The sequence below is a fragment of the Dermochelys coriacea genome, chromosome 7 (assembly GCF_009764565.3).
Source record: "Dermochelys coriacea isolate rDerCor1 chromosome 7, rDerCor1.pri.v4, whole genome shotgun sequence".
Taxonomy (NCBI): Eukaryota; Metazoa; Chordata; order Testudines; family Dermochelyidae; genus Dermochelys; species Dermochelys coriacea.
Window position 1 is genome coordinate 22,912,003 of NC_050074.1, and position 25,924 is coordinate 22,937,926.

A 25,924-nucleotide genomic window follows, 5' to 3' on the forward strand; every position below is an offset into this window, starting at 1 on the left:
TACTTCAGAAAGGACAATGATTTCTTACAGCACAGAATTTGGTTTTATACCAGCCTCTCTTATTCTATGTGTCTGAAGCACTTGACAGAGTGATAAGTTAGGTACTAGCAGTATAGTGACTGGAGGCAAGCAGAGCAGCCATTACACAAATAGCAATAGCTCACATGCAGCCTGAAGACATTACACCTATTTTACTGAGAAAATAAATGGTGTCCATGACACCTGCCAAGAGATATCAACTCATCTAGCAAAGGGCAATGAATATTTAACTCCCATCTAGATGGGGTTAACATCCCATCCCAAGGAGAGCACCTCAGCATAGTCCTTGGCTCAATACTAGGTATAAGCACATTACATTTCATTGATAGAGAAACTCCACATGGACTCCCCCAGCTCCTTCTGGTCCGTCTTAGTAAATTGTTTCAGTTTTCCCTTCATCAGATATCAGCTGGCAGTATTATTTTTCGGATGAGCATCAATGAGTTTGCTCAAAACTGTAGAATACAGAGAGGACATAATGGGATTGCACTGACAGTGGACCACATGAAGAGACAATCTAAATTAATTTTTGTTTTAAGAATTATTTTAGATTTCTCTCTTCAGTGGGTCAATGCTGAAAGACTTAAGAAAGGTGTGTATTGTAAGGAGGAATTTGAATGAAGAGGGAGTGTTTGATATGCCAAAAGTGGGAGACTGCTCTAAGGAGAAGGGGTAAGAAGAATCAATATCAATAAAAATAATAAACAAAAACAACTTAGCACTTCCATTGTGTTTTACATGCCCTAAATGCTTTACAAACATGAATTAATGTTAAGTGCATAGAAGGAAGGAGATTAATTTAACCAAACCAAACAAAGTGAATGCCACACACAAAATTATGAGATCCATGAAACTAAACAGAGGGAAAAGCACATTAGATCTTCATCAATAAAAATGGTATTTATTTAATGCATCCCTTTCCAACCTACAGAAATATGCTCCAGCTGCAACTACCTCTTCTGGTACTTAATGCTTTGAAAACCTATGAGCGGGAATTGTCGCAAATTAATGTATCTACTGCTCAACACTATCAATAGCTACATACTAGAAGTTACTGTAGGAATCAGTGCTTAAGAAATCAAAAACAGAGAAAACCTCACTCTACAGCAGGGAGCTCTGTTTCATCCACTGAGATTACCCTGAGCCTTTCTGTGCTATTTCACACTACGCAACAAGCTACCTATTTTTTGCTTTATTGTAGTATTGTCCTTAACTACTCCAGGTCAGGTTAAATGGAGAAACGGGGAGAACAGCAGAAGAAATCAAGCAAATGTCTACATTTCCCCTGGAAAATAACTGTATATTCAACAAACCCCATCAGCATCTGAAGGGTTTAAAAGGCGGTTGAATTGGCTTTTCATTCCACTTTAGTAGGGATGCATCTGCCATTTGCAGTGGCGAGCACCCACACTTCACACCCCCATATAAAACGCATGCAATTCTCATCCAATTCTGAACAGAGTATATGCTCATTTTTTGTCCCAAGTTACCACTTCCTGGCATTTATTGGTAACTTAAACATTACAACTCAGCCTAAGCTTCCTACCCAAGCTTAATTGTTTCTATGATTCTCTCTAAAGGACTTCTCTTTCCAGTCCCTCGTTCTCCTTATCCAGAAAAATGCTCCAGTAAAAACCCTCTTGACTGGAGGAGACCTATTTCAAGACCTATCTCCTAGCATAATACTGCAGGAATTACACAGGATCCAATACAAGATGGCTCAGAGTAGCACTGCATCCCTATACAGGATATTAGAATCTGCTATCCTCCTACACAGAAAATTTATTCTTATTCCATGAGTTATAAAAGTTGACAATGATTACCCATTCTAACTTTGGTCTCAGAATTCCTATCAGAGGTTGTGCTTTCTTTCATGTTACACTCCAACTACTGCTGAAAGAGACCAGAGGGACTAAGGTTCCTAATATCTGCTAAAAAAAAACCTGGTCACTCACATTCTCGTAATTGTTGTTCTTCGAGATGTGTTGCTCATATCCAATATAGAGGTGTGCGCACTGCGTGCACAGTTCACTGGAAGATTTTTCCCCTAGCAGCACCCATCAAGTTGGTGCCTTCATGGTGCCGCATATAGGGCCCTGCGAACCCGCCACCTCTCCAGTTCCTTCTTGCTGGATACTCCAACCGAGGGGAAGGTGGGTGGGTTTGGAATGGATATGAGCAACACATCTCGAAGAACAGTTACGAGAAGGTGGGTAACCGTTTTTTCTTTGAGTGCTTGTTCATATCAATTCCAATTAGACGACTCCCAAGCCTTACCTAGGAGGTGGGGTCAGAGTTTATGGAATCACTGATTGAAACACAGCCCTGCCGAACACTGCATCATCCCAGGCGTGCTGGGTGATGGCGTAATGTGAAGTGAAGGTGTGGACTGAAAACCATGTAGCCACTCTGCATATCTTCTGGATTGGTATCTGGGCCAGGAAGGCTGCTGAAGATACCTGAGCTCTGGTGGAGTGTGCAGTCAGAGCGGGGGCAGGGACCTTAGTGAGATCATGACAAACCCGAATACAGGATCCACAACAATATCCTTTGCGTGGACAACAGGGAGGCCTTTCATCCTGTCCGCCACAGCAACAAACAGCTGGTTTGACTTATGGAACAGCTTAGTTCATTCAATATAAAAAGCTAATGCACGCCGTACATCCAGGGAATGGAATCTCTGCTCATGGCTATTGGCATGGGGTTTCAGGAAAAAGACAGGAAGGAATATGTCTTGACTGGCATGGAAACTCAAGACCACTTTCATGAGGAACGCTGGGTGGGATCACAGTTGCACCTTCTCTTTGCAGAAAATGGTATACGGAGGGTCGGATGATGGTAAATACCAGAGGTGCCAATGATAGGCTGAACAGTAGTATTGTGAATTGGTGGTGGGAACTCCCGACTGTAAATCTTAAGAAGTGCCTGTGAGGCGGGATTATGGAAATGTGGAAGTAAACGTCCTTCAAGTCAAGGGAGGCATACCAATCTCCTGGATCCAGGGACAGGATGATAGTGGCCAAAGAGACCATTCATGAACTGTTGAGATTGCACAGGTCCAAGATGGGTCTGAGGCCCCCTTTTACTTTCGGTATTAAGGAATACTGGGAATAAAACCCCTTTCCCTGAGCTCTGGCAGAACCTTCTCCACACCCTCGCTGATAGGAGGGTTTCTACCTCCTGGATGAGAAGTTGTTGCTCATGAGAGGGGTCCCTGAAGAGGGACAGGGAAGGGGAGTGAGGGCGAGGAAAATTGGAGAGAATATCCCATCTCTACCGTGCGGAGGACCCAATGGGTCTGAGGTGATTTGGGACCACGCTTGATAGAAATGGGATAGATGTTCCAAAAACGGAAAAAAAGGATCCAGTTGAGAGGTTGGTATAACGCCCTCAGGCGCATCCCCAAAATGTCTGCTCAGGACGTGGTGGCTGCCTGGACAACCCAGACCCCCTGTTAATCGGGAGTTGACGATGGCGGTTCTGGTTTCTGGGACGCTTACGGTTCTGGTCCTGCCTAAACTACCCCTGGTGTGGTCGTGTTGTGGGTTGAGGCCTAAATTGTCTACACTGGGTGGCACGGGTGTGCACACCCAGCAATCTTAGAGTGGCTCGGGAGTCTTTCAGACTGTGAACTCTCGAGTTTGTTTTCTCCAAAAATAATGTGGCCCACTCAAAATGGTAGGTCCTGAATTGTCTGTTGGACCTCCACAGGGAAGCCAAGGCCTGCAGCCACGAGCAACAGCACATTGCAATGCCTGAAGACATCATTCGTGTTGCAGAGTCCACTGAGTCTAATGCCACTTGCAACGATGTCCTGACGACCATCTTGCCCTTTTCCATGAGCGCTGAGAATTCCAGTTGAGAATCCAATAGGACAAGGTCAGAGAATTGGAAGATTGCGTCCCAAGACTTGAAGTTATATTGGCTAATGATTGCCTGCTGGTTTGCAATCTGAAGCTGGAGCCCTCCAGTGGAGTACATCTTTCTCCCAAAGACATCCAGCTTCTTTGCGTCCTTAGCTCGAGGGGTAGGTCCTTGTTGCCCTTGCCTTTCCCTTGCATTGACAGCCACCATTACCAACGACTCTGGCAGGGGGTGGGTAAACAAGTATTCATAGCCCTTGGAGGGTGAAAAGTACTTTCTCTCCACTCCCTTAGCTGTAGGAGCCAGAGAAGATAGTGTTTGCCACAGGGTTTTTGTGTTCTCCTGAATGGTCTTTATCAGGGGAAGAGCCACCTTGGTGGATCCTGCTGGAGATAAAATGTCTACCATTGGGTCTGATACCTCGGTGACCTCCTCCAGTTATACCCAGAGGTTCTGAGCGACCAGCCGCAGAAGTTCACAGTGGGCTCCGCTGTCAGGAACAGGGGTCCCTGGATGTCCCGAGGATGTCCCTGCCACCACCTCATCTGGAGTCTGGAATTTGGGAGGGGCCCTCCTGCCAATCCCACTCCTCAAAATGCTGTGGCTCCACTCCAACTCAGAGTCCGCTTCGGAGCCGGCCACAGTACCAGTCGAAGCAGCAGCCACGGTACCATCCATGGTACTAAGTGTAGCCACAGTGCCGGGTACGATGCCGGGTCTGTTGTCAGTGCCAGGCGTGGTACCAGTCGTGGCACTGGTGGTGGTAGCAGTGGCTGATGCCCGGGAGAAATCCCCGGCCCTAGACGCAGTTGGACACGACAGAAAAAGAGAGTACCGAGGAGGACCCCTGGTACTGCTGGTAAGCCTACGGGGTCCAGAAGGGCCACTGGGTCTGCATCGGAGCCAGTACCTGCCATTGCGGTGGTCACGGTACCGGGGGAAAGGTTTGGGTCATCTCCGCTGACTGGGAGTGACGGCGGCTATGACGTCAGCTTCTCTGGGACATACGATTGAGTGTCAGATGAGGCTGCGCGCAGGGATCATGGCAGTGATGTGCCCGTTGGTACCGGGGCGATGTAGATCGTTGCCAAGTCATAGCTGACTTGCCCCAGGACTTCACCAGTGGCCTCTGAGTCGCTGGGGGACTCGGGACCGGTGCCGTGACACCATGGTCGGGGGAGTTCGGACCTGTTAATGTTATCAGGTCCTACGCCATCTCATAAGTCTCGGGTGTGAAAAGATCCTCCACCTGGGTCTCTGCTGGTGGCACCGGACTCACCAGTCCCTCTCGTGGGCCCGGAGTCAATGGTGCCATCCACTGAGCTGGAGGGAAGGTACTGTCTTGCACCAGTCTCCCTCCCTTGGATTCACATTCTCATGCGCGGGAAGGGGATGCCCTCTATCAGTCTTCCTGTGCTTCTTCTTTGGGACAGGAGACCATGAGTGGTGCAGAGAATGATCCTGCGCCATGCTCAGCGGCGGGGAGTGCTGGTAGTCTCTCACCCCAGAGTCCTTCCTCGGCACCTCCCGGACCGAAGTCAATGCCGCGTCCGTGGGCCTCGACTCAGACTGAGGGGCCAAGAGCTGCTTCCAATAGCAGCAACTTTAGTCTGTGATCCCTCTCCTTCATGCAGGAGCAAAAGCTCCTACACATCTTGCACCCATCTGCTTGATAGGACTCCCCCAAGTATTTTACACAAGCTTGTGCAGGTCGCCCTTTGGCATAGGCTTCTGGCAAACTCCACACTGTTTAAACCCCTGGGTCCACGACATGCCCTGGGCCTAGGAGAGGAATTGGGAAGGAAAACATCCCCCCCTGCCCAGTACCCCAAGTCCAGATGTCTAATTAACTATCTTTAACTATTTACAGAAAATATGCTTGAGGATCGCTCGTACGTTCTGACAACCGCCACAGATGGTAAGAAGGAACTGGGGAGGCAGTGGATCATCAGGGCCCTATATGTGGCGCCATGAAGGCGCAACTCCAGACGGCTCCAGAGCTGACCCAATGGGTGCTGCTAGGGGAAAAACCTTCTGGTGAACTGTGCATGCAGCGCGAGCACACCTAGTTGGAATAGATATGAGCAAGCACTCAAAGAACTAGATGTACCCGAGACTTCACCCAATCAGCATAAAGGCCAAAGAAAAAAATTCTTCACATTTCTGTAGCAGTACTGCTTCAAAGCACTGGGCAAATACACTAATCCTCACAGCACCCCAAGGGAAGCAATTATCTATCTACAAGTTATTCTTATTTTACAGATTCAAAAACTGAGGCAGAAAGATGAACGATGTGCCCACATTCAAAAAGAGACGAAACTACCATCAGAAATCAGAACTGCCTTTCTTCCAGTCCTGTGCTCAGACAACGAGATATCACTGCCTCTCTGAAGGTTACAAATTAGAGGGATAATTAATATATTTACCCAGTCTAGTCCTTCAAATTAAGGTCTTCAGCGAAATAACATCTTCAGTGCTACATCCCACAGAACTTCTAAGTTCAGTTCTGGTGACCCTCTGTGATAAATGAAGGGTGTGAGGAAGCTCCCTTTTATGGACACCCAGCAAGCCAGCGAGCTATAAAACTCCTGTTAGTAGCTATTCTCTGTTTGCTTTACCTGTAAAGCATAGGGAGTGGGCACCTGACCAAAAGAGCCAATGGGAAGGCTAGAACTTTTTAAAATGGGGGGGGGGGGGGGAGGGGAAACAAAAACAAAACTTACCCTTTGTCTGGCTGTGTTGCTCTCCCGGAGAGCAGAGACAGGGCTGAAGCTAGAAACTACTCAGCTGAAACGCCAGATATGCAAGTAGATCAGGAAATGTCTAGGAAGACGCAATTAGGTTTATCTCTTTTATTTCTTTATGGCTTGTGGACTCCTCTGTGCTAACCCCAGGTGCTTTTGTTTTACTTGTAACCCTTAAACTGGACCTCAGAAAGCTATCTTGATGCTTAATCCTTGTAATTGTTTTTTTTTTTTTAACCTAGCAAAAAGCCTAAGTTCCAGATGTATTTTCTCTCTTTTGTTTTTAATAAAATTTACCTTTTTCAAGAACAGGATCGGATTTGTGTGTCCCTAAGAGGTTTGTGCATATGTTGTTTAATTATCTGGTGGCAACAGCTGATTTCCTTTGTTTTCTTTCTCAGCTCTTCCCGGGGGGGGGGGGGGGCTGAAAGAGCTTGAGGGTACCCCATAGGAAGGAATTCCCAAGTGTGCCTCCCTGAGTTCTCAAAGGGTTTTTTTCACTTGGGTGTAAGCCGCATCTACCCATCCAAGGTCAGAGAAAAGCTGTAACCTTGAGAGTTTGATACAAGCCTGGAGTGGCTGTATTAATTTTTAGAATCCTTGCAGGCCCCCACCTTCCGTACTCAAAGTGCCAGAGTGGGAAATCAGCCTTGACACCCAATCTTAAAGGCACAGCAGGAGAGAGGTTTCAGAGACAGGCAACAAAAATCAGAGGCCTGAAAAAACTTTAATAGGATGAGAGGTTGAAAAGGTAGGGATTGTTTAGTTTAATGGAGAGATACGCAAGAGGGGATTTGACAGAAGTATAAAAAGATAATGAATGGCACAGAGAAGGTAAATTGGGCACTCTCATTAACCCTATTATATAATACAAGAGCAAGGGGACAGTCAATGAAGTTAAAAGGAAACATTTAAAGCGGATAAAATAAAACGTTGCAGAATGCATGGTTAACCTGTGGAATCCACCGCCACAATATATCATTGAGGCCAAGAACTCAGGAGGATTCAAAAAATGAATTACACGTTTATATGAATAATGGGAATATCCACAGGCTCATTCAATGGTGTAAATTTTTTTTTAAGGGATATAAACCGTCATGCTTCAGGGCATATGTCAACCTCTAACTGACAGACATAGGTGAGGTTTTTTGTAGGAGTGGGTTGGTGAGATTCTGTGGCCTGCATTGTGCAGGAGGTCAGACTAGATGATCAGAATGGTCCCTTCTGACCTTAGTATCTATGAATCTATGACAGCAATCAGGATGACACTTCCCCTGTGTGCGAGTTATTCCATAATTATGCACAACATAGGGTAGTCATTTTTTTTTGGGGGGGGGGGGTAAACTTCTCCTGTTGAAACATCTGAAATTGGCCACTGGACCAGATAAAGCGCTGGTCTGATCCAGATGGCAATTCTGCAATTCCTATGAAATACGCTTCTCCAGTGTGGTGTGATTATCTGATGTCCTATGAAGTGAATGGTTGGTTACTCAGTGGGAAAACCTCAGATGGAGAACTAGGTCTGTTCCTGAAGCCAGCAAAGTGGTTAAAAACATCCCTCGAAAACAGATAAATACAAAAGTCTGCTGCTTTCGCATTCTGTTACCACACGCAAGTGGGGACCAAGCCAAACCCATGCTTCAGATAAGCAAAGTACAGGCAGGGAATTCCTGACAGCTTGTTCTTTCCAAGTATGATTTTGGGTTCTTTAGCTCTATATTGAATCATCACCTCCCCTTCGCCCCCAACTAGCCACCCCCAAACAATCTAGCTTTGGCAATCCAAATGTCCTGCCGTGACATTTTGAAACACTGGAGAAGGAAAACAACAGCTGTTCAGATGCTCCCCCCAACTCGTCTCCCACCAAATCTCAAAGGAAAAAAAAAATGAAAAAAAAAAAGGTTCAATTGGAAGATTCTAAAACAGTGACTATAGAAGCAGTCAAGGTCTGTGTGTATTCAGCAAGTGAAAGTGGAATTATGTAAAAGCAACAACTAATAAAAAAGATTGTTCTGTGCTGTGTTTTCCATCTTTCCAACCATTATAAGAATAAAATTAGCCACAGAGAAAATCGAAAACCTTTTTCAAAACTAATACAATTAAGCTTTATTACACTATTTCAAGTACATCTCTCTCATCTCCCAACCTAGCTCCCACACCTCCTGCTCCAATCTAGACTAACAGTTGGAGACTTTCTTCTGTTTTGTTACCAGTAAAATGTTCATGTTTAAGGGTCAAAACAATCTACTGTTTTGAGGCAGGAAATAAAGTCTGCCCTTATTACCTACTCACTAAAGAAGGAAAAGCTCTATGCACCAGCAATTTGAATGGGACTAAAGGTCTTCCATCTGATCTCAAATCAAGTGAAACTCCTGTAGCCAAAGCATCAGTCACCTTGTATTTAAAAGGTTAGTCCTACACAGGAGGACTGCAAAGGGAACCAAAGAATATAAAAAGGCTTAAGGGGAGAGCAAGGCAGGGCTGGACACAACTTCTTTCCAGCCCACAAGTCTGTAAAAAGAACAGACACAAATACTCCTAGCAGTTTCCACTTTGGGAAACCAAATCTAGAGGGAAAAAATATGAGACACACAGCATGAGACAAAGAAATTGCAAAATTCCCTTTACATATGAGCATATGGAAAACTGTGATAGTTAGAGTGATAGCGGGTGGATTGTTTGTGCAGTGGAATCTCAATCTCCATTATCCATAAACTGAATTAAAACCTGAATTTATTGCAGCATTAAGTGGTAGTTTTAGTAGTTTGTTTTTTAAATTAATTATACAGATAAAAGCGTTGCCACAATGTGCAACATGAAACTGCTCCTGGATATGTTTCATCATTAATGGCATTAAAAGGTACAGTACAGAACAAACATGCACTAGCAAAGGGAGGGAAGGAGGGAAAAGGAAACTAGGTATGCTAATAGGGTCTTCCCATTTTTAAAATGTAATTTTCCAGTGAAAATGGGCCACTATCACACTGCATGTTAGTAGTAAAGCAGATGCACAAATTCCACTGTCTCTTTGTGATCCACCTTCTCCCTCATTGCGTTTTTCTCAGGCATGCAACATCACTAGAAGTCAGAGCTGTGAAACCTCTCTGTCACAAGGTCTAATTGCTTTCCACTGTAGAACATTATTCTTTATGTTTATTAAAAAATAAATACTACTACTTTCATTTTGTCAGGGAGAGAAAACCACTTCAGTTCATAAGGAACAGTGTGGCTGCTCCGATTTTTATTACATCAATTTTTAAAAACTCATCATGTTAAACAATTAAACAGAAGCAAATCCCACATTTAGAGGAGAGATTCAAATCCCTAAATGGATTTTCGAAGGTCATTTCAGGCTTAAAAGATGCCTGACAGTGTCTCTTTAAATCACATTCATTTCAAAAGCTTATCCAGCACGAGACAGACAGTGCATTGCAGCAACACACTTTGATCTGTTGGGATCCTCTGAGAAAAATTAATAATACAACTTTAATTCATATGTATAGCAAGATTTGAGATTATCTTTATTTTTTTGGCCATGGATTTTTAACAAAGGAATAAAAACAAGGCAACTTTGCTTTCAACTAAACCCTGTGGTGAGAGAGAAAAATAAAAACCTGAATTATTATAAACTAGTTTTTAAAAAATCATCCAATTAAGAACCAATTATCTTTCAAACGTGAGTTGTTTAAAGGTTCTGTTTGTGGAGCTGTTTGATTTAACTGCATAAGGTGGATGTGGGGGATAAAATACTGGGGACTGACAGTTCCAGGTTTCAGCACAATGCTTCTTGTTTCTCTTCTCTGCTGATCCACTTGGATCCATGTCTGATCCCATTAGCATTCAGCCACTGCAAATGAAAGACAACATAGCTTTCCTTACCTTCCTCTCAATGCGGGCCAACTGCTCCTTACAGAAGGCGTCTCGTCGTTTCAGCTCCGCCTCCTTGCACTGTAGCTCCCGTGCCTAGGAGGAAGAGCAAACAGCCTATCAACAGATCAGGATGGTGAAGAGGAGAGCTAGAGGGACAAGAATAGCAGAACAAGATGAGGACTGAAAGGAGTCCAGAAACCATACATCACCCAGGACTGGTGTAGAGAGGCTCAAACCAGGTCTCTCCAAATAGAATTCAGTCAGACCTTCACCACATTAAACATACACTTGCTTTAATTTAGGATTGCTCTCAAAGTTCTAAAGAGCTGTCACCATCACACTTCCGTTCTCTACCCAACATGTATTCCTTCTCCCTATTAAAAAAATGGCAATATAAATCATCTAAGATGCATAATCATAGAAGTGACCCATATGACAAATGTAGGACTTTCCCCTGCCTTTTCCAGATTTCCCATCTAGTCTAGACCCAAATCTCTCATATAAAAGGACTTCTACCACTTCCCTTAGGTGTCTAGATGCTTTAAAATACACAACAAAAACCCACCTTCAAGCTCCTACCACTTGGGGTTTAAGAGAAGTCACACAAGAGAGTCAACTTATTCTTAAAATCTTGAGGGTAACCCTGAATATTCAAACCGTATCCACACACACTTAATTGCCCATGCATTTGCTTTTATACTTACTTAGTGCCTAAATAAGGTGGCAAGTTTCTTTCCATCCCCATTGCCTATTGGCCCTCCCCCCGGTCACTTAGTATACATGGCCCCCAACCTTTGTTTTAGGTCTTATCCAACACCCTTTTTTAAAAAATAGGATTTTTTTGCTTCCTTGTAATAAAGCACATGGTTATAGTGTGTTTGACTCTTCAAACAGCAAGTCAGGCATCCTAACACAAGCTTAAAAGTATAACTTAATCATCAGCCAGAAAAAACAGGACAAGAAAAATATTATAGGAACGTAGCTTCCCCATTCAGAGAACAGTTTTGTACAGTTAGGAGTTCACTGCACTCTCTCCCCTATGTTGGAGTGGCATTGAGATAACAAGGCATTGATGGAACTGAACTGATATTTCTTATTAACAACTTAAAATAAAAATCAGCAACATTAAAATTGCAGTTGAGGAGGGGAGGAGGATGGGACCTGTGCCCCCAAAAGTCTGCATGACCACCTAACTTATCACCAGGCAGTGGACCTTTCAAAGGCAAAATTATTAGACCGTTTCATATGAATGCAAACGCTGCTAATACATACACAGATCCCAGCAGCATCATTCTTAACTTTTAACGATGCCCAGTGCAATTGTAGAGGATGCCGGTCCGATAGGATTAAGCAGCCTGGACAAGAATGTCCCCTGTGGGCTCAGATCTGTCATTTTACAGCCAGCAGTCATTGTTAACGAGAAAAATTACATCTGAAAGCGAGTTGCTGTGTGTTTCCTTCCATTTGCTCTCCTGATGAGGGATACGCTGTGGTATAATGAGGGGATCTTTTAAGTTATGGAGGGATGGGGGACGGATAAGGATGCTGGTAAAATAGCAAGGAGGCGGCTTTTTTGTTACATGCATCTTCACAGGGATGGTAATGGTCAACTTCTTTGAAGTGGTAACTAGATTTGAACCTTTCTGGTTCCCACACTTGCTTTCCCTGCCATTTAGGACCAGAATAAGGCACACACATTATAGGCCTGTGCCTAAAGCCCCAGCTCCAGGAGTCATGTGGTTAAAGAAGAATTTCAGCTTCCATATTAAAAAAAAGTTTCTATTCCTCATGGCTGCAAAGAAAAGCTTAAAATGTGACTCAGGCGTAATCAAATCCCCAAGTCTGCAGACGGCCTCGAAAAGACTAGTACCTTTCGTAATTGTTGTTCTTCAAGATGTGCTGCTCATGTCCATTCCATTGTAGTTCTGCGTGCTCGCGACATGCAATGGTGCTGGAAGTTTTTCCCTTAGTGGTATCCATAGAGGACTGGCTCTGGCCTCCTCTGGAATGGTGTGAGAATGCACTAGTATAATGGGTGCCACTGGCTCCCCCCTCCCTCAGTTCCTTCTTGCTGGAACTCCAACAGAGGGGAAGGAGGGTGGGTCGTGGAATAGACATGAGCAACACACCTCCAAGAACAAAAGTTACGAAAGATAACCTTATTTTCTTCTTCGAGTGCTTGCTCATGTCCATTCCATTGTAGATGACTCCCAAGCAGCGTTATCGGAGGCAGGTAGGAGTTCATGGACATGTCGATTGCAACACAGCTCTGCCAAATTCAGCGTCATCTCTGGCTTGTTGGGTGATGGTGTAATGCATTGTGAACGCGGGTACTTAAGACCATGTTGTGGTCCTGCAGATGTCCTGGATAGGGACATGTGCCAGGAAGGCAGCCGAAAATGCCTGAGCCCTAGTTGAGTAAGCCTTCACTTACTTCACAGCCTGCACCAACTCGTAACAATTAGGGATGAAGGTGGTGAACCAACAACATTCTCTGAGAGGACACCGGAAGGCCCTTCATCCTGTCTGCTACTGTGATAAAGAGTTGGATCAATCTGCAAAAGAGTTTGGTGCGCTCCAGGAAGAAAGCCAGGGCACACCTGACAGCTAGAGTGTGCAGCCGCCTCTCCTCATTGGTCATGTGAGGCTTTGGACAGAACACTGGGAGGAAGATATCCCAGTTGACATGGAAGTGCGACACCACCTTTGGCAGGAAGGGGCCTTGTTCTTTTAGAATACCGTGTATGGGGGCTCCGAAGAGCGGGCTTTAATCTTGGCAACATCTCACCAAGGTAATAACTACAAGGAATGCAACCTTCCACGACAAGTGGGAAAGGGAACAAGGAGCCATACGCTCAAAGAGCGGACCCGTGAGCCTGGAGAGAACCAGGTTGAGGTCCCATTGTGGAACCAGGTCCCAGATCGGCAGAAAGAGTCTTTCAAGGCCTTTCAGGAACACTGATCACCATCTCATGTGAGAATACCAATCTACCCTGGATGTGAGAATGGAAGGCCGATATGGCTGCCTGGTGCACCTTGATCAAAGAGAAGGCAAGACCTAGGTGCTTTAAGTGAAGCAGGTAATCCAGGATGGACTGCAGAGACTACTGGGTCGGGGAGATAATCTGCTTCGACGCCCAGCAGGAGAAACGCTTCCACTTTGCCAGACAAGTTGCGCTGATGGAAGGCTTTCTGCTCTCCAAGAGAACCTGCTGTACCTGACTAAAACAGGCTTGCTCCTCTGGATTCAACCACACAGCATCCAAGCTGTAAGGTTCGGGTGCAGAAGTCGACCGTGATCCTGAGAGAGTAGATCCGGGCAGCTGGGAAGTGGCCACAAGGTTGCTATGGCCAAGTCCATGAGCATGCTGAACCAATGCTGGGGTGATCATAATGGACCTGTGCCTTGTCCCTCTTGATCTTCAAGAGGACTTTGCTGATGAGCGGAATTGGCGGGAATGCACACATCAGGTCTCCTGACCAAGACAGGAGAAAAGCATTGGATAGTGAGACTCTGCCAAGGCCTTGGAGAGACCAAAATTGATGACACTTCCTGTTCTGTCTGGTGGCGAGCAGGTCCACCCGGGGAGCTCCCCACTTCTGGAAGAGCATTCTGATGACCTCCAAGTGAAGGGACCACTTGTGGTGAGAGAAGGACCTGCTGAGGCAATCCACCAGCGTGTTCTGGACGCTGGGGAGGTGCAAGGCATCCAGGTAGATTGCATGCTGAATGCAGAAGTCCCACAGACAGAGGGGCCTCCTGGCACAGAGCCAGAGGAGCAATGTCACACTGATGGAGACCGCTGGAAGGGTCCCAAGGCAGGTTTACCCCTCAAACAGGGCACCTCAATGGCCAGCATGGGCGGCACCAGAAGGGACAGAATGTCCTTAGTGGCCTGAAAGGCCTCCAGCATAGACAGCACCTCCACATGCCGAGAGCCTCTTCTACTTCACAGGGTGGCGGGCGGGTCTTGAAGTAGGCTCAACAGCACAGCGGAACCTGGCCACCATCTGGAGGGAAGAGCTGCCCCATGTGGGTCTTTGCTCTCCTCCAGCTCTGTCCTTCCCTTTACAGATCGTAGGAGAACACCCCCTCCTGGTCGGTCTTTGCTTTTTAGCTGGTAAGGGGATGGGGATCGGCGCCAGTTGGAGGCTGCAATGCTTGGAAAAGAGTCTTGTCGGCTCTGAGGCCAGTGCAAGGGCCGACCCCACAAGGAGCACTTGGAGACAAATATCCCGCTCCTTTTTCATCCATGGCCTGAAGCTCTTGCAAATGTGATACTTGTCACTCACATGGGTTTACCCTAAACTAGGGTTGGGCAAACTTTTTGGCCCGAGGGCCACATCTGGGTGGGGAAATTGCATTCAGGGCCATGAATGTATTGCTGGGGCAGGGGTGTGGAGTGCAGGAAGAGATTCAGGGGAAGGGGTTAGGGTGCAAGAGGGGTTCCAGGTCAGGAGGCTGCGGTGCTGGCGGGGTGTGGAATGTGGGAGAGCGCTCAAGGCAGGGGGTTGAGGAGCAGGAGGGGTTCAGGGTGCAGGTTCTGGCCCGGCGCTGCTTACCTGGAGCGGCTCCGGGGTGGCAGCGGCACACAGCGGGGCTAAGGAAGGCTCCCTGCCTCCCTGGCTCTGTGCCGCTCTAGCACCATGTCCCTGCAGCCCCTGGGGGAGGGAGGGGGGGTAGAGGGCTCTGCATGCTTTCCTCTCCTGCAGGTACCTCCCCTGAAGCTCCCATTGGCAGTGGTTCCCCATTCCCGGCCAATGGGAGCTGCGGTGCCTGAAGCTGAGAGCAGTGCGTGGAGCCTTTGTCCCTGTGGCCCCTGGAGGGGGGGGGCAATGGTGCTGGCCACTTCCAGGAGAGGCATGGGGCCAGGGTAGACAGGGAGCCTGTCTTCACCCTGTGGCACCATGGGGATGGCAGTCCCGCTGGCTGGATCCAGCCCGCGGTCCGTAATTTGCCAACCCCTGCCCTAAACACTTCAAACAGCTTCTATGGGGATCACTGACTGGCATAGGATTTTTACAACAGTCACAAGGTTTGAAGCCCGGGGACCGGGGCATGCCCCATCCCTAGGCTGAGTCCCATACTGGACTAACAAACTATTTGTAATTTAACACTAAGGGAACTATTAACTATACAAACTTTAAACAACCAATTCACTACTAGACAAGATAAGAAAACTTGCCCAAACAAGGAGACGTCCCAGCACCATCACTGGCGGTAAGAAGGAACTTGGGGGTGGGTGGGGGGGAGCCAGTTGTACCTCTTATACCGACACATATGCGTGCCACTCCAGAGGGCGCCAGAGCCGGTCCCCTACGGATACCAGTGAGGGAAAAACTTCCAGAACCAATGAAATGTGACGAGCACACCCACCTACAATGGAATGGACATGAGTAAGCACTCAAAGAACAACAATAGTTTTGAGCATGGAGAACTGCCCCATGCATCTCAAAAGGGTGTTAATAGCAAGGAACTGCTGCTGTGGGGGCCTCACCAAGACTACCCCAACACAGAAGACTGTCTGTGTGCTTTAAAACCAGACGAAAAAAGTGAAGTAGGTCCAGCAACCTACTCAAGTAGATACTGCAGCTGCTGGATAAGTACTGGGAGGACTCCTGCTACAATGGGTCTATCCTAAGCCAATCAGAATACATTGGTCAATTATGGTCCATTGAGCTGTTGTTATTCTCCTGCACCAGCATCCAACTTCTATCCAATAAAATAACTTATCAAACATCAACCCTGAGAGAAAAGGTGCTATAACTGCAAAGTCTTATACAGGAATGAGCTTGTTTACAAGACAAACAATTTAAAACATAGGTTTCAGAGTAGCAGCCGTGTTACTCTGTATCCGCAAAAAGAAAAGGAGTACTTGTGGCACCTTAGAGACTAACGAATTTATTTGAGCATAAGCTTTCGTGAGCTACAGCTCACTTCATCGGATGCTGTAGCTCACAAAAGCTTATGCTCAAATAAATTTGTTAATTTAAAACATAATCACCATCTCTGCTTCTCCTCACCAGTTCATGAAGTAGCAGGAAACCGTTATACTGTGGGCAACATTCTATTCCAGTGGCGTGAAAATATAGCATAAGGAATAATACTGCAGGGTTGGGAAGGGTGTTGACAAGACAGGAGCCTACCTATCCTTCCAAAGTACTATGTAGTCCCCATTTATCACAGTACCTGTGTACCCCACAATCTTTAATAGATCTGTCCCAAACAACCTGTGAGGCAGGGCTGTGCTAGTATCCTAATTTCACAAATGGGGCACTGAGGCATAAAGAGACTAAGTGACCTGCCAATGGTCACACAGGAAGTCTGTGCCAAGCAGGGAATTGAAGCCAGGTCTCCTGAATCCCATGCTAGTCCCCTAATGACCGGACCATTCTTCCTTCCAATACCTCTTTTCCAATGAGCTTCTCTGATCATTCTCTCCACTATCACCATTATCCAGTTGAACTACAGACCAGAGATTCTACTGAAAAAGTTTTACTTGTAACTCAGACATGTTTTCAATGATTTGCTCATTTTAAATAACTTCACTGAAGTGCTTTGAGAAAGTCTATTTAGACACGGATCTGCTTGAAAGTTGCTTTCTATTTTCCTCTACCCCCAGCTGTTATGACTAGGAACTTTAGTACACTTTATCATAATGTTTGAAGTATATAGGGTACAGTCAGAGCATGTGTCATTTGAAATATTCACTATACCAAACATTACAAAACTGGGTTAGGCAACTAGGGACATTTTGCCTTAATGCAGGATATTTATTAAGAGCTCCTCTTGTCCTGCTGCTTATTCCCCACCTGAAATCAGAAGCCTGTGATGTCCCAAACAGAGCTGGCTGCTGTGGAGAGGATTATAAATTTCACAGAGGATTGAGACTGCAGGAGGCAAACAAAGCATCAGAACCACTTTTAATGTAAAAAGTTTCAGTAACAAACGATGGAGGAAGAAAGAAATATGTAACACCACACTGGTTTCTAAATAGGATGCTGCTGATCCATTTTGTGTCCATGTTTAAGAGGCTGAGTTGGGCTTGGGCATGTTGTGTGAGGAGTGATTGTGTTCCAGAGGAGCATTTGAGAGTAGAATACTAACTTCTCAACAACCAAATTCACACTCCCCTTCTCAAATGAGTGATATATAAGCATATCTAAAGCGAAGTGGAAACCACTTAGGGGAGATGGAATGTTTCACTAAAGGGGCACACTAGGCAAGGAGATTGAGGAGGCAGGGCAGAATGGACAACAGAGAGGACAGCACAGTGCAAATGGCCTCTTCCCTCCTATGCAAGGAGGAGGGCATAAGATGCCTGAGAATTGTCCGTAATTGTATTGGGAACTGAGGGCTTGTTTACATGCCGCATTACTGCATGGTAAGCTAAGGTGTGAATCTACAGGGCATTAGCTTGCTGCAGTGCGCTTTGTCATACTTCCATTTCAAAATGGAAATAGGACAAAGCACACTACAGAACTTTTAGTGCACTAGTTAGTGCGTGGCAAGCCAGGCTGTGACTGCACATTAGCTTGTTGTGCACTAACTCACTGTGTAGATAAGCCCTCAGTGCTCTGTACTCTCAAGGTGGAATAGTGAAGGTCCAGTGCCAGTGCACTACCTCATCTCTGTTCAACAGAGCAGCTGTTGCACCAGGGTTAGCGCCTTCTAATTCCAAGACTCAACTCTTAACCATACATCAAACAGATGTTGGTGAAGTTTATTCAGTGAGAGGGGGAGAGTGTGGAAGGGCCTTCCGAGGTTCCTCCTAATTTCTCTCTTTATATCTTCCTCCCACCCTATACACCAAAAGGCTCTTGGTAGAAACAATCTTCTTTTCAGCCAAGGAAGTCTGGACTTATCTCCCCAAAAACCACTGCTCTTGGGTCAGCCATAAGGAGCTGTTGCAGAGCAACATATGGCCTTCCTTCCATGCGCCTCTCACTTCACCATGTAAGATGTTATGCATAATTACGAAGGCACCTGTGTTGGTTACTAAACTGGTTGGTTATTCATCATTGAGGAGTTGAGTGCACTGCTCCCACAGGCACAAAGAGCAAGAAACAAGCTCGGTACCCAATCTGAGAACTCCAGTGCTATGGCAACATAGTACTGGAGTTTTGAGGACTTCGGAATCAGTCTTCTCATGCAGGGCTCATGGCAGGTATCATCCCAACTGTGTTAATGTATGTTTTATGCCCTTTAATCAAAATACAGTTCTCAGTTTTACATTTTATTTATCTCTTTTCACTTGTGCAAAGGTCAGGCTTCCAGTACACATCTGTGAGATATGTACATGCAAACCAGAGAGAAAATTTACAAGTAAAAGGAAGTTTGTTGGCAGGGCCATATTAAAGTAGGTTAAACAGGATTCAAGAATGAGGCACAGCAATAGTGCACAACTCACAACTGTCACCAGGCTGCCTCACTTAAACAAGACTATCCAGGACCCAAAATGTGGAAAAGACAAAAATCCATTTTAGGAAACTGGTTGTCTCTATGCGAAGGGAGGTTTGACATAGGAGAAAAGGTCCATAACACAGCCCATGGGAGTTCTTCCCAGAGGCAATTCACAGAATCTGGTAACCGATACTTCTGAAATTCATTTATCCATGAACACCACTCAACTGGGCACATATGGTCTAAGAACTTTTACTCCTGGGGGAATTCTGCATCACTGCTCACACACAGAATGTATGTCCCCTGCAGATTTCTTTGCTTCCCTGCAGAAAAATGACTGTGACAGGGAAGCAAAGGAAAGCCACAAGAGCGGTCATGCAACCCTCCCCAGCAATATGTTTCAGGTGCCCAGGGCAGCCGGCAGAGAGGTAAATCACTGTGGGGGCAGGACTGGGGAAGACCCGGCTGGTGGTTCCTACCCTGCGCCGGGCTCAGCTGCTAGCCCCAGCTGGGCTGGGGAGGATGGGACTTTCTCTTCCCCTGCACTGCATCTGGGGCAGTGTCAGATCCACTCCCAGATTTCTCCTCCAGCTGCAGGAGACTCTGCAAACTCCTCCCCACCTCACACCCATGTGCTTTCTGCACACATCACTCCTCAGCTACAGGGGGAGGAATCACTGTCGGGAGCTGCTCCCCCATCCACCCAACCCCCATGCATCCAGACCCCCTCAAACCCAGACCCTCACGATGAGCCTCATCCTCCCCCCCGGAACCGAAATCCCCACCCTACTGAGCCCCAACCACCTGCACCTGGATCCCCATCCCCACTAAGCACCACTCCCCAGCATCTGGACCCCCCACACCTAGACTCCCTCGCCCCCTGCTGAGCCCCAACCATCTTCACCTGGATTCCCTGCAGACTCCCATTACCATTGCAACCAGAACCCCCCAACAAACCCCTGTGCATCCAGATCCCCCCCGCACCCAGATGTCCAACTGAGCCGCCCACACTCAGATTGCCCCACACAGAACCCTCTCAGCCCACACCTGCATCCCCCCACACTTGGATCCTGCCTTACTGAGCCTGCCTGCCTGCACCTGGTACAGAGGGGCAGGGTCTTAGGCTGTTTCTGGGGCAGGCCTGGTCCTTGCACTATGTCAGGGTTGGATGCAGCCTCACTGCTGAGTCCGTGTCCCGGGGGGGTGAGGGGGTGATCTCCCACCTCTGTGCAGCCAGTGGCCTGTGCTCCCCAATCCCAATACCTCCACGTTTATTTGACAAATAAAATTTGGAGAGTTTTGCAGAATTTTAAAATATTGTGCATAGAATTTTTACTTTTGTGGCATAGAATGCCCTCAGGAGTAACAAACTCAACAGTATTTTACAGGGTCAGAGGCATGGGACACAGCACCTCCTTACACCCCACCCCACTAGAAAAAAAAAATCTAACCTCTCTTACAAATGCCTTTTTTCTATTTTAAATTATTTTAATGGGGGGGGGGGGAAGAATCAGTTTCCCCAAATGAATCCAGTAGCATAGATAAGAGGTCTCATCTGGAGCACCTCAGTCTAAAAATTGCAAACACTTGTTGCTTGTGCCTGCCCATATGTCTTCTTCAGTCACTGGAGCAGACAGGATATTGAAGAGAACCCTGTTCAGGACCCCAGGACTGGAATAACAGGTGTGCTACTAGTCAAGATTGAAGTGCACCAGCAAAGTATGTGTTCTAGAACTGGAATAGCTGGAGTGCTGCTAGTCAAGACTAACGGGCAATGGCTAAGCTGAAAGGTGGAAGACAAGACTGAAATAGTAAGGGATTCTGTAAATCAAGACTGAGATCTGTGTATGGAGGGGCATTCAAGATTGAAATAACAAAAAGGTTATTTAAATCAGGATTACGTTACATTGGCAGAAATCTAGCCAATCAACAGTGGTTGGTACAGTTCTCAATGTCTAGTTTAGGCAGCTCAGCCCTGCAAAGTCACCCTGGAGTTCTTTGTCCCCAAAGTATATTACAGGTAGAGCCCTGTGTGGATTCAAAATTTATATCAGCACTCAATCCTCAAAAGTGGTCTGTGGATATAAAGCGGATATCTGTGGATTTGCAGGGCTCCAATTACAGGTTCTCTAGACTCCAGTCCTACTATCACTTCCACTGAAATCAAAGGAAGTTTTTAACCACCAGCTAGTGGGTTCAGACTTAAGCCCTAATGAGAAACATTGGAGAAACCTTCGTTTCCTCCCTGCCTCTGCTACCCACTTAGCCCCACATACACATACCCATCACCCTATCAAGTTTGGTCTCAGCAGCTGTAAGCTACACAAAAGGAACCAGTGAAAATCTTTATGGAGGAAATAATATGCAATTTTCTAGCTGAACACCTTTTAAAATGTAATGACAAAATAAAATCGTGCATCTGTGCTCGGCAATAACAATCTGTATGCATGCGGTAACAATATGACAACTTGGAATAAGCAAGATGCAGACAAAAAGAGAGCTTACCCAGGCATCCAAATCTGCAGGCTGGGGGGGGGGGGGGAAGGAAAGAGGGGGAAGGGGGCGGAAAGAGGGGGGGAAAAAAGATATCAATAACTTATGGAGGCTGCCTACTGCTGCACAATACAGCTCTTAATATAATGAGTTCAGAAAAGTTCTTTAAAAATGGCAAGCATTTTAACAGTGCTCCTATCTCCCCTGTTAGCGACAGTGCTGTAAATAGAAGCTGTTAAATGGGCTTAGGTTTGGTAGTTAAAGAAAAACAAAACAACCCAACCCCCACCCACCCACCACGCACTCTCTCTATCTCTCTCTCTCTCTGCAATGAATGCCGCACAGTGCTCCCTATTGAGCAGATGATAGGCAAAGACAGATGTGATGCAGCCAGAGTCATACAAGGGACTGCACAACATTAGAGATACTGATATCAGTAGCAGCACACAGCAAGGGGTGTGGTAGTATCAGGTGCACTGTGAGGGACAAGGTCAAAAGCCCCGCTGCTTCCAAACCCCCCAAGAGGAGCAGGTACAGTATCTCCTGCACAAGAGCAGTTTTATATACTCAAGGAGACCTTGCTAGCAAGTCATCTTCACTCATGTAGTTGCACCGGATACCTTACAGTTGACAGCTCAGTCAATGAAAATTTGATCAGTCAATGACCAGATTTTCAGCCATGCCTTCTTTCATAGGCAGACCAATATTCCTACAGTATATAGTCTGAACCTCTCTGCCAAATCCAAGCTGTCTTGTTTTGTTCCCTCATCTTTTGCTTGTAAGGTCATTGTTTAGGGACTCCACAGTGAAGATGCACAGATTACAAGGATTTCAGTATCTCCTGTCTCTCACTTTTTATTATTATTTTTGATTTAACCAATAACCCGGCAGCAGCAAAGCAAGTACAAGATGATAAACATCTCTAATGCCCATAAACAGCCTGGCTTCAGACTGAGATGTTTACAAGGCAGTCAGAGTGCTTATTCGTTGTCAAGGACTGCTGCATCTCCCCTACTTCTTGGGGATACACTTGCTTGGCAGAACATTCTGTAAGTGGTTACTTTGGAAGGGCTTGCCTTTTTTATCACAATTATTTATTGGAGGGGGTTTGGAGAAGCAGGAGGGATGTTCTTGTTGGTTGTAGTTCAGTGCCAGAGACAGCAGACAGCACAGAGCAATTGGTTTATGGAAGCTGCTGTTGTTTTAATGGCACAGAGCAGCCACCTGAAGTTGTGGAGGGATGAAGCGTGATTAGTTATGCAACCAGTCTGTCCTGATCCTCTGCAACAGCAGAGAGGGGTGGAACTGAACGTCTACAGCTCATCTGGGTAAAGTCAATTCCCTCCTTTCTGCAGATGCATCACAACCAGAAACAAGTCTTCAGTCCATCAAGCCAACATGTCAAGCATCACTAACAATCGACAACTGATCATGACAGTAGCCCGGTTTCAACAATATTTTTCTTCCTATCTTTATTTGCAGTTTAGACAGGATGTGCTGGTTTAGTTTATTTTAACCTCTCCATTGCTGTACTATACTCTGCCCTCAATAGATGGATGAGAGGGAATGGGTGCAGGTTGTAATGCATATTATTATTTCAGAAGATATGCCATATACAGGTAGCTTTCTGCTGGTTTATGTCAGTCATCAATAGGACACTTAAGTAATTAACTATCATGCTCCTAGGGGAAAAAGATGTGCATCAAAAATCCATAAATGTTGGCACTGACTCACTCTCTTTTGGGCAGCCTCAGCAGAGATACAAAATATTAAGAATGAACTTGCCCCATCACATTTGAGGGGGCCTCTCCATGTCAGGTTTGAGATGCAATGGTGTATATGTGTGGGGGTAACTCTGCAAGGAAAGTTTGTATTACTGCCATCCTATGCCTGTTCTGTGGATACAAGGCTTCACTCTCAAAGACTTTAAATTTGGCACTGTTCACAAAGAATAAAATTCATTTTAAGAGAGTCATTAAATGGAAACAGAAAAGTTTATCACAGTCCAAAATGTAACTAGACCAGCTCCTGTACTGGAAAAGTCAATCACATCCTGAGTAAGGGCCCAGCTAAGAGGAAAATAAGGAAAGAGAGATTCAAAAGAAAGCCACCTCTGGGGTCTACTAGGTTAAAATCTGCCATTTGGCAGGCCTGTGCCAACAGGTTTTGATGGACCTGCATTAACTAACATTGGCTGACAACAATGTACCCAGAGTGCCTAAACACTTGTTTCAGAGTTTAAGTTGCCTGGCTAAAAGAAACAACGTCTTGTATATCTTGTTTCCCAGCTGTGTAGACTCAGCTCTGAATTGCCAGCTAAAGGCTTCCATATTTTATGCTCTCTGCACCAATACTTAAGCCACATTTTCAAGCCTTTGATCAACTCTGCAGCATCCCTGTGCTGAGACAAAAAGAGTACAAAGTTAGATTCACTTCCCACACAACCCGCTATGGAGGAATTACAGTAAACCATACCGCTGGTAGATTACTTTGGAGCCCAAAAGAAACAAAAATTCTTCCTTTGACTGTACCAGGTGCGTAAGGTTACTTCCGAAGCTGACACAGATGTCAGCCCAGGAAACCTTCATTCTGGACATCCACATAGAAAAGGACCGATGCCTAAACTGCCCTGCAGTGTCTACCTGGAGTGGACTCTGGCTATGTCCAGGAACTATGCAAGTTATAAGTGTATGTCGGGAAAGTTAATATTCAAGTAGAGACTTTGCACCAGGCAAGGGGTAGAGTCCCAAGTATCTATTAAGTGGTTCTCGGTCCAGTACACAGTGAAATCATCAACACATGATGTCCCTTTAAAATGAGTCATCACAACCTCGTGGTGCATATCTGTCCATTTGTATGGATCTCCGACATTTCATTCCTCTGTATGATACAAACACATTTCAGCATCTAGCCAAATCATTTCTGCCATCTACCTTGCAATGTACTACAATCAGGTGGTTTCAGAGTACCAGCCGTGTTAGTCTGTATTCGCAAAAAAAAAAAAAAAAAAAAAAAAAGGAGTACCTTTTAACCGCCCCTCCCCCCACTCTCCTGCTGGTAATAGCTCACCTTAAGTGATCACTCTGGTTACAGTGTGTATGGTAACACCCATTGTTTCATGTTCTCTGTGTGTGTATATAAATCTCCCCACTGTATTTTCCACTGAATGCATCAGACGAAGTGAGCTGTAGCTCACGAAAGCTTATGCTCAAATACATTTGTTAGTCTCTAAGATGCCACAAGTATTCCTTTTCCTTTTCCAATAAGGAATGGGCTTTGGGGCAGGATGATGCCAGTGAACAGCACCAACAATTGCCTTGGAGTTATTTCAGCAGCTGCTATGTTGAGATAGGTCATATGCCCATCCTGCAGAGTGCCCAAAGGCTCAGTAGGAATCTGGGCCAATGGCTAGATGTCTCCTTCATTAAAAGTCAGCATGCCTGGAAACTGGCACAATGGTTTATGGGACACTGCCAGCTTCAGGACAGTGGAGTGTGACAGGAGTGAGATTGAGACAGAACCTACAAGAGACTTGAGCAAATCTGACAGAGCAGATGCTTGGATACAGGGAAGGGCATAAGTTCACAGTAACCTAAGCAGCTGCTGGTAACTCCTTTAGGGGTAACACAGCAGAGTTTGAGGAGCTCTGCATCAGACATACGGGCATCCGGATGGCCAGACTTCATCATTTGAATGGGCAAACAGTGAGGTTTCTTCAAGGAGAAAATCTGGAAACTAAAATGTTTCCATGGTGATAAGTATTAGAGAACTTTGAGGTTGAGACTAGACCCTCATTACCCATGTATCTGTCTGTCTCACATTTCCAGACCCCTCCCCTACTTAACATTTCCACTTTAATGGGAGACAGAAGCCAACATCAGTGTTAAAGCGTAACAAGGCAGAGATATAGCCAGCCAACTGAGGTAGGGGGAAGAGTCTCTCAACTGAGCTGCAAAAAATTTCAAGGAAAGGTTGTGCTGAAACTGCCAAAGCCTAATGTACACCAAACATGTACGATTGTATAAACATAGAAGATGGAAAGTCGCAGTAAAGGCCTCTGTACCTTTATGATTCAGGGACAACAGCACCTCTAATGCTTATGGAGTTGCTACAAACAGGTTTGTAATGTCCATAGCTGATGGGTCTTTTATTTTAAATTAAAAAACTATCTATCTATTTTACAAATTTCAAAGTAAAACCAGATGCTTTCATTGTTTACTTTAATACTTACCTCCACTTCATATTCATTTTCAGGCTGCCATGCAGCCAAGAGTACATCCGGTTCTTTCACTGCTACACTTAACCACCCCATATACTACCATCGCTATACACACACAGCTCATAACACAGGCTGCCACAAGACAAGCCATTCAATGTCTACAGGAAGTCTGTGATGAGCGGAGGCTTTCCAGACATATGCTCAAGATGTTCAGGCTATGGCTACACCACGAGACTTTTAGTGACACAGCTGTGCCGCTACAGCAATGCCGCTGAAAGGCGCGCAGTGTAG

At 45.8% G+C, this 25,924-nt stretch overlaps 1 protein-coding gene across 12 annotated transcripts in view; it reads right to left on the reverse strand.

Annotated features, from left to right (window-relative positions):
• The window catches only part of CHCHD6 (coiled-coil-helix-coiled-coil-helix domain containing 6), a 202,524-nt gene that overhangs the window by 124,500 nt on the left and 52,100 nt on the right, over window positions 1-25,924 (reverse strand). For 8 of the 12 annotated variants that reach the window (XM_043519169.1, XM_043519172.1, XM_038409070.2 and 5 more), the window contains exons 5-6: window positions 21,427-21,447; window positions 10,527-10,610 (exon numbers count right to left, since the gene is read on the reverse strand). The exons of 2 other annotated variants lie outside the window; for them this stretch is intronic. In XM_043519169.1, coding sequence (XP_043375104.1) covers window positions 10,527-10,610; window positions 21,427-21,447 — 105 coding nt within the window. The remainder of the gene's footprint in view (window positions 1-10,526; window positions 10,611-21,426; window positions 21,448-25,924) is intronic. 2 more of the 12 variants (XM_038409071.2, XM_043519170.1) reach the window with 1 other exon arrangement.